Source organism: Chaetura pelagica, unplaced genomic scaffold (assembly GCF_000747805.2).
Source record: "Chaetura pelagica isolate M959 unplaced genomic scaffold, ChaPel_1.0 scaffold215, whole genome shotgun sequence".
Taxonomy (NCBI): domain Eukaryota; kingdom Metazoa; phylum Chordata; class Aves; order Apodiformes; family Apodidae; genus Chaetura; species Chaetura pelagica.
In genome coordinates, this window is record NW_009953206.1 from 830402 (window position 1) to 839510 (window position 9109).

General features: G+C 45.1%; 1 protein-coding gene across 1 annotated transcript in view; it reads left to right on the plus strand.

Annotated features, from left to right (window-relative positions):
- Nucleotides 1–9109, plus strand: part of DSTYK (dual serine/threonine and tyrosine protein kinase) — an 18318-nt gene that overhangs the window by 4674 nt on the left and 4535 nt on the right. Inside the window, exons 3-8 of the mRNA XM_009997530.1 lie at nucleotides 2502–3165; nucleotides 5622–5896; nucleotides 6264–6347; nucleotides 7478–7654; nucleotides 7935–8064; nucleotides 8310–8466. Coding sequence (XP_009995832.1) covers nucleotides 2502–3165; nucleotides 5622–5896; nucleotides 6264–6347; nucleotides 7478–7654; nucleotides 7935–8064; nucleotides 8310–8466 — 1487 coding nt within the window. The remainder of the gene's footprint in view (nucleotides 1–2501; nucleotides 3166–5621; nucleotides 5897–6263; nucleotides 6348–7477; nucleotides 7655–7934; nucleotides 8065–8309; nucleotides 8467–9109) is intronic.

The window sequence follows — 9109 nt, forward strand, 5'->3', positions numbered from 1 at the left end:
GAAAGAAACATTTTCAGCTGCTCTGACAAAGCTGGAAAATGAATGAATGAACAAGATGGTTCAGTGAAGAAGAACAGATTTAGTTTGGGGTGATTGTTGTGTTTCTTCAGGTACTTTAGCAGTGATTCAGGTCATATGAATTAGTAGCTGTTACAGGTAGCAAAGAATGTGGTTAACAACCTATTGGGTGGTTATTTTCATGGACATCCTGCTTAGAATTTGGAAGAACTTGCCCTGGCCTCCTTTTTGAGAGTGTTGAAATGGGTTTGTGGTGTTAATACAGAAAACTGAGAAGCTCTCACATGGCTGAGATGCTCTTCCTTCCACCTAATAGCAGTTTACTTTGGGGTGTTCTGAGGCTGAAGTGATCTTCATCCCTCCCTTTGTGCTGGAATAACTGAGGGTAGAAGATACTGACCATGCCTCACTGGCTTTATTGGGCAGAGGTAAAATCACATTCCCTGATGAACTGGGTTCAGAGTCATGGCAGAAAATCAAAGCAATTATGTTGTAAAGAACATCAGTGTTTGCTGGAGACCAGAGGTGCAGTTCAGTTTTTTTACCTGGGAGTCTCTTTAGATTAGAGTTACTGAAGTTTTTACTCAGGTCCCCATGGAACCAGAATGAACTGGCAAGAAAAACTGGGGGGGGAATGTGTGTAAAAAAAACTTCTAAGTAGGATCTAGGGGTCTATATGTACCTCAGATTGATAAGGGAGGCAATGAAATTAGATCACATAATAAATGCAGTAACTGTCAGACTTCATTGATTCACAGATTCCTCTTCTTCGAAGGCAGAGTATTCAAATTGCCTTAGAAAAAGACTGAGCTGGGCCTTCAATCATAATCTGCTGGGTAGGAATTTGGGTAAAAATCTGCCTAAATTGGGTTAGCTTCTCAGCACTTCAGTTCACTAAGCAAACAGTGATTAAAGTGCCCGAAGCCCAGCAAAATAGGATGAGGTCCTCTTGGGATGTAGCAAGTAAATTCATTTTAACTGATTTGGAAATTAGGAATTATCTGTTGACTTAGTGAAATGGCACATTGCTGTGGGTGTGTTTAGTGAGGCTCCACTTGTCTTACTGTAGGTCAAGACCTATTTGATCCCTGATTTTAATATTTTTTTTCTGGGATATGGGATGCAGTGGCTGTCCTGGCACTGCAGGGCTGAGCCTGCAGGTGAGTTCACAGTGTGTGTGCATCATGTCCTCTTTGAACTCTCTTTTTTGCATTGCTGGTGCCAGCACCTCTGCATCCCACTTTGAAGTGGAAGAGCTGTAGCTCTGCTATCTGGTACCTGATGTTCAGGTTGCTAAGTGGGAGGTTTTGATATTTAAAAAAGGGCCTTTTAGTTAATGAAAAGATGAATGAAGCAGTTTGATGCTCGCATCTCTGTCACAAGTGCTCGAATGTGTTTATAGTGGTGTGACCTGGTAAGAACCAGCTTAAGAATTTTAGGAATCCAGTGTGAGTCATGGTAATTCCCCTATAGGAATATCCCCAGGAGTGTGTGAGGCTGCAGAGACAGTGCTTAAACTTCTATAGTGCATTAAAGAAAAAAACTTAAGTGGAGGGCAAGAAATGTTGCTAATGCTCTTTGGAAGAGTGTGAGAGGCCTCTCTGGAAACAGAGGGACCAGTTGCTCAGCTGTGTTGGGTTGTCTGTGTTGGTTTTCTTCCTGTCTCCTAGAGACAGCACTGGCTTCCTCCTTTCTTTACAGTTGCTGGTGTGAGTCACCCATCCTGGTGGGTGCTGCTGCCCTGCACATCTTCCCCCTGCCCAGCCCTGAATCTTTCCTCCCTTCCTCAGAAAAATGATTGAAGAATTTTTAATTATTGCCCCCTGTTATGAGTCAGGAAAATGGTTCAAGGGCAGGTTGGATGGGGCTCTGAGAAACCTGGTCTAGTGGGAGGTGTCCCTACCCATGCAGGGAGGTGGGAACTGGGTGATCTTTAAGGTCCCTTCCAACTTAAACCATTCTGTGATCTGGGAAGTCTTTGGACTTGGTAATTGTGCTGCCTTTGTTCTGGCAATAGTGGCTGGTGTGGTATTGGTTACTGCTGGAAGTCCACCAAAACTGGCCACACAAAAGACCTCCTCAGAGAGCTGCAGGTCTGGTAAACACCAGTGGGAGAGGCTGTAGCAGAGTGGGTCAGCTCTGTGAAAAGCAGCCATTCTGTGCTAGCACTTACCTGGAAAAAACTTGTTCAATGTTTTGTTCTCAACTTGGCTAAAGCTCAAAGGCACTTGGTATAAAAAGAGTTTTTAGAGTCAGGGGGCACTGATCCATGTCTGGCTGCTCCCTGTGAGGGGCTGTCCTCAGCCTGCAGGTTGGCTGTGTCCTAGAGCATGAAGCTGTGTGTGAGTCTCCATGACTGTTCTACAGGGTTTGAATGTTTCTGGGTTTGCACTTTGTGTGAATTGCAGGGCGTTTTTGCATCTGTTCACTTTTAAAAGGATCTGTATAAACCTGTTGTGTTTTTTTACTTCCTCCCTCGCTAGGAAGTGGATATTGTGGTAGCTCCATGTCGAGGATTCCAGTCTGCTGAAGCCACCTTAAGCGAGTACGTGAACCAGGTCCTGCCTGTTGTCATCTTTGCCATCAGTGAGGCTGAACTTTCTCCTTCAGATGAGGACGAACTGCGTGAAATCAAAGAGAAATTCTCTTTGCCCATTTTCTTCTTCAAAGTGCCAGAGTCGGGGGTTGAGCTGATCTCTCCCAAAAAAACTGATCATGAAAAGTCCTCCCTTTACTGCCAGCTGATGGACTTGGAGTACCTGAGCACCAACCACTGCAGCTGTGGGGCACCTGGCCCTGATGCTGATGCCCAGAGCATGTTGGTGGAGCAGTTGGAGAAGCTCCGTCTCCTGAGCACTTTCTCCAGGCAGGTGCTTCAGAAGCACCTGGTGGCAGCAGCCACCAGCCTGAACGAGGTGCACTGTCGCTGCCTCAACATCTTCATCAACCAGGCCTTTGACATGCAGAGGGACCTGCAGATCACCCCCAAGAGGCTGGAGTACACCCGCAAGAAGGAGAACGAGCTCTATGAGTCTCTGATGAACATTGCCAACCGCAAGCAGGAGGAGATGAAGGACATGATCATAGAGACTCTTGGCAACATGAAAGAGGAGCTTTTGGAGGATGCTGCTAATATGGAATTCAAAGGTAACCACTGACAGGAGTGAAATGGGGATCAAGAGGTTAAAGGCTTTGAAAAGAAGAGTGGTGGAGTAATATTTGCCATCTGCCAGGGACAGTTGAATGGCAGTTGAGATGAGTGGCTTTGCAAGGAATTTCAGAGCTGATACACAAAGGATTTTTCTGTAGCATCTCCTGGGTAAAAAGCACTGTACTTAAATGCGAGGCCTGGACACATTAAGTCTTGGTTTCTCATAAATCAGACTTTTCCCCCCAGAGCCCCTGCACAGTTCTGGGTTACAGTATTTTACTTCTCTAATTCCCTAATCTGCCAAAAGAAAATAATTCTCTCAACTTTGCCTCACTGGCTGTGCTGAGACTTGGGAATAAAGCTGTTCTAAGAAAAAAAGGCTGAGTTTTAGCAGTGAAGGCTTGATTTGTACTTTCTGCTTGATTTCTTTGTCTGAGAGGGGTTTGCATAAGACTTTTGGGTGTACAGCCTCCTAAAATGAAACCTTTTCCTTAAAAAGACATAAAAATCAACACAACTCCTGAGGTTGTTCTACACTTGGCTTTATTTAGTGTGTTTTTGGGAGATGTGAGAATACATATTCTAGTAGCAGAACTTCCAGGAAGGCACAAGCTGGAAGCACACAGACTGGTGTGTAGATTGGGAAGGGTGAGAGATCCAGATTTTGGCTGCAGGAATTACTTGGTCTGTCATAACATCCAAGTGAAGACATGTAGGTTGATCCTCCAACAGCTCTTCTCTGCTTGCTAAGCAGAGGTTTTACTGTAGCAAATCATTGCTGAGGAAATACAGTTCACTGGGCACATGTGAAAAGATTTTCCTGTTTAAAATAAGATCAGGAATAACTTTAGGCTATTGGTTTAAAATAAATTAATTTTTTGTGAATTGAGTGCTCTTCTGAGGCATGAGAGAGGCCAAAACTCTAGATAATTGTATTTGTCTTGACTTACTTCCTCACAGTTTCAAAGTGGAGCGTTATCCCCTGGGCTGAAGAGGAGAAATTATGGATTATGTTTAATTCTGAAAGTTAGGAGCTGATATTTTTGCTTCTGCAGGTGGGAAATGGATATGATCTCTCCTGCTTCTTGCAACATTTGCTCTGTAGTGCCCATACAGAATGTTGTCCTCATAAAGAGCTTGTTTTAATTGCAACATTAACCTCTGCACACTGCAAAAAACCCCAACAAACTAGAATATGCTAATGGTGTGATGAGTTTGCTAATTCTGCCTGGTTAGGGCTGCTGTTGCTCCATTATAAGGGCAGGGAATGATTCCTGTATTGTCTGCCCCACTCTGTACAGACCTGGAGCACTGGAGTGCCAGAGTTCAGGATTCTGTATATGCAGGATGTTTAGGGGCAGCACAAGACAAAATACCTCCAGTAACTCTGTGTACATGCTTATTGGCATAACAAACACCACTCATGCAGGATTTAGGGGCAGCACAAGACAAAATACCTCTAACTCTGTACATGCTTATTGGCATAACAAACACCACTCAAGAGTGTAGCATCTTGTTAGCTATCAGCATTTGAAGTAATATCCTGAAAGGAAGGTGTTACTTGGAGCTAATGCCATCTGCTGCTCCCTGGGTTGGTTTGAAGCAGCCTGGGATGTTGTTGGCCTAAATCCTGAGACAAGGTCTTCAGCTCCTGGTAGTAATTGCGTTGCTCAGAGTGGTTACAGTGATTGTTCAGTGCTTGTTGAAAAACACCAACTGGTAATCAACCTTTTCAAGATACTAGGATAAAAGTTTTCATGTAACCAGTGTGGCTGTTCCATCAGTTTCTCATAAAATTTAACATCCAGCAGTGCCTGTGGATCACAGGATTGACCTGTGCCTCTATAGATAGAAGGACAGCTTTGTGTTCCTGCCCTGGTCATTTTGAGATGATAGTTGACTTGTCACCACTGTACCACTCTAGTAGCTGCAGAATGTTGTCTGGAGTCCATCAGGTGTTAGAGTTGAGTAGCCTGTGAATTTGATCACCAGTCAATGGAAGGAAACATCAGGATATTTTCCACCTTTGCCAGATGTCATTTTTAGCTTTCCTGAAACTGGAGTAACCAGGTGTGCATTCCTGGAGCTGCTCCAAGGCTTCAGTACTTTCCATCACCAAAATTACTCAAGTAGGACCGGGTTTGGGACCCCTATAAAACTGGTGGTGTTGCATTAGACACACAGACCTGCAAAAATGTAATAATGGAATCATAGAATGGTCCTTTGCAGTGATCAGTAGATGTTCTTCTGTTGCTCATGAGGTTATTTTGTATGACTGAAACACTGTTGGCTTCAGGTTATGTTATCTGGGTTTAAAGTGATGAGTCTCTGGAGGAGTGAAGCAGCATTTGGAGCAGCAGCTGGACTGGAGATCATCTGCAAAGCACTCAGTAGCCCCTGGTGCAACACTGAAATGTTGAATACCAAAGATGCCTCTTTTCTTTTTTTACAGATATCATCATTTCTGAGAACGGGGAACCTGTTAGTTCCAAGGACATCAAATGTTGTATTAAGCAAATTCAGGAGCTGATTATTTCTCGATTAAACCAAGCAGTTGCCAACAAGTTAATTAGCTCAGTGGACTATCTGCGAGAGAGCTTTGTGGGGACTCTGGAGAGATGTCTGAAGAGCCTGGAGGAGTCTTGGGAGGTTTCAGTACATCCTGCAAGGGGTTTGGAGAAGTCAAAGGATGCTTCTGTACACATCACAAGCAATTATCTCAAACAGGTATGGTGGCTTAAATGGCTGTCTAGAGTATTCTTAATAATTGTCTTTATCCGCATCCAGCAAGGGTGGGAGGAGACTGAGGTGCTGAGTGAAATGAGAGGAGCACAGCCATGGAGTATGTGTGGGTCTGGTGTCCTTAAGGGAGGTGCTAAAACTGGGGAACACTCACTTAAAGGCCCAGTACCTACAAAGTCTTGGTACTTACCTAAATCTGTTTGTAGTAATCAGATTACAGCCTAGAAACACCTGTGAGCTTAATACAATAAATTAATTGAACCAACTGACCCATTAAGGAGGGTCTAGTAAATTTTGTAGTGATGATGGCTTGCAAAGTTTCCATGCTTTCCTTTTCCCCCCTGTTTTCCAGATACTAAATGCAGCCTATCATGTAGAAGTCACCTTCCACTCTGGCTCAACAGTAACCAGGATGCTGTGGGAACAGATCAAACAAGTATGAGCATCTTTATCATTTATTTCTAGTTGGTGTCACTGTATAATGGAATGTTTATGAGCAAAGAATAATGTGAATAGTCACAGCTCCTCTCTGGATTTTGACTCTGGGCACACACATTGAAAAGCTGTTTCTTCCCCACCCAGCACTAAGGCTGTGTGTGTAGTTTATTACTGGGGATGCTAATACTTAATTTAAAGCAAATAAATACCTCTTTGTGTTTTCTGTTCTGAAACAGCGAAAGAAGGATGATTTCTGAAACTCCTGCTGTTTATGTTTTGGGTAACTCGTTGTTTATTTGGGTTTGAGGGTTTGTTTTGCAATGTATCTTGATTCAGGTCAATTCACTCTTCTCCCTCCAGAGCAGACCAGACTTCCTCAGGTCTTTGTTTTAAATTTCTGTCTGTTAAAGCATTCATCTTTCTGAAGCTCCTGCTCTGGGCTGCTGCTGACCTTTGCTGCTTTCTCCGTCTTGAGACTCTTTGTATGGATGAGTGGGAGAATGAGTTTTTCCCAAACAGGTTCAGTGCAGACTGAATGGTAACAAACCTTCAGATTCCTCCTGAATTCAGGCTGGGAGAAAGATCCAGACTGGATGTGCAGCAGCTGGATTTTTGTGGCTTCTAATAAAGGGTGGGGCAGGGCACCTTCATCACCTGGCAATTAGAGGGAAGTGGTGCCTGCCAATGCCTCAGACTTCTGTGCCTTGGCAGTGTGTCTGTCCAGCAAAAAGCAGCTTCCCCTGTAGCTTTCACCAGTTTAGGAACATCTCTCTCCCTGACTCTCTGGGTTCCTGGTTATTCTGCCTGTTCTTTCAGCCCACAAAGCTGCCCCACAACTGTGTGGTTTCCCAAGTGGTGACTGTCTAGCTGTGTATGTTCTTGGTCAGACCTGAAAGGGTGGTTGGCTTGTAGAAGTAAACTGAGCAGAGGTTCAGAAAAACCCCCCAAACATCTTACTTGGTGATCATGCACAACAATATTGTGATCAGTACCTCCTGGTCACTGTCAGGGAATTATTTAGCCCAATTCTATGTGCAGGTGACTGCATTATTACAATGTATCTAAACAGTTTGAGTAAATAGACCCTTTGCTTTTTTTGGGCCTCAATTCTCTTTCCTGTTTTACTAGATAATCCAGCGGATTACGTGGGTGAGCCCACCTGCCATCACCAGTGACTGGAAGAGGAAGGTTGCTCAGGATGCCATTGAGAGCCTCAGTGCCTCCAAGTTGGCCAAGAGCATCTGCAGCCAGTTCCGGACCAGGCTGAACAGTTCCCATGAGGCTTTCGCAGCTTCCCTACGACAGGTGAGTGTGGAGCTGTTAAGAAGGGGGTCTTCCTTGTGAGTTGGCACTTGGGGAAAGGGGATTTTTAATTGCAGTGGTAGCTAAAGGAGCAGCGTGAGCAGTTAATGCTGCTGTTCTGTAGGCAGAGGTGGCAGAGCTGAGTTCCCTGATGTGAGGTCCTATTTTTAAACTTGCTGTGCTCGAAGTAGGATCTCTGCTCAGTTGTGCAAGGACCCTCAGCCTCATTACCCTAGGCTTCAAACCAGGCAGGATTCCCACGTATGTGTGCTGTCTCTTGTAGTTAGAAGATGGCCACTCTGGCAGGCTGGAGAAGACAGAAGACCTGTGGCTGAAGGTGCGGAAGGACCACGCTCCTCGGCTTGCGCGGCTCTCGCTGGAGAGTAGGTCCCTCCAGGATGTGCTGTTACATGGTGAGCCTTGTGCTTCGTGTTCTCTGGGTTATCTTCTGCTCCCTCCTGCTGAGGCAGTCAGTGGGTGTAAAGGAGTAGGAGGGGTGTTTTGCTTTTCACTCAGCTCCTTCAGTGAGCCTCCATCTGACACATACCCAGTACCCTGCAGCTGCTGGCCCATGACGAGCTCTGGGCTGCCAGCCTGGTGGTACATGGGAAGAGAAACATGTTTTCATGTCTGACTGGATGGATGTTGTGCCTTCCAGGCAAACCAAAGCTGGGCCGTGAGCTGGGCCGAGGACAGTACGGCGTGGTCTATCTGTGTGACAGCTGGGGAGGGCATTTCCCATGTGCACTGAAATCTGTTGTTCCTCCAGATGAGAAGCACTGGAATGACCTTGCACTTGAGTTTCACTATATGAGGTGTGTATTGTCAGCAGGTTTTTTTTTCACTCCACATGGATCTCCTGAATTCACTGCTGGAAAAAAAAAGTGGTGTTTGCATAAGCAGAGCAAAAGGCAGGACACCTTGCCAGGGCCACTGCAAAAATGTAACAGGCACAGAGTGCTTGACATGCTCCTTCCTGTCTTAACCTGATTCTCTGGTGTCTACATGGTTCAGATGCTCACTGTGTTGCAGAGTAAATTGGAACTAACAGAGTATGATAGCAAACAGTTCTACTCCCCCTGATTTTTAGTGTTGAATCATCCCTCCTTTCCCAGTCTTTGTCCTGTCTGAATTCAGAAAAGAAAGGATGGATCTGCACTGCAGAAAACTGTTCTCAGTGAACAGCTGCAGGCAGGTGCTTCAGTGCAGACAGCTGAAATAAATCAGTGTTTCTTTGGTACTGTAACCTTTACAGGCTCTCTGGGGTTTAATTGGGTCAGACAGCTCTATGTTGTCATGGTCCTCAGAACTGTGTGCTCAGTTTTACTGTTCAGCATGTGGTGAAGGTCTGTCTTACTGTTGTACTAAAGCTGCAGCTCTTGGGTGTGTTACCTTCACGAGGTGAGGCTTGGCCTGGGGCAGAAGGAAGGACATAAAAATGACAAGCTCTCCCTGCTG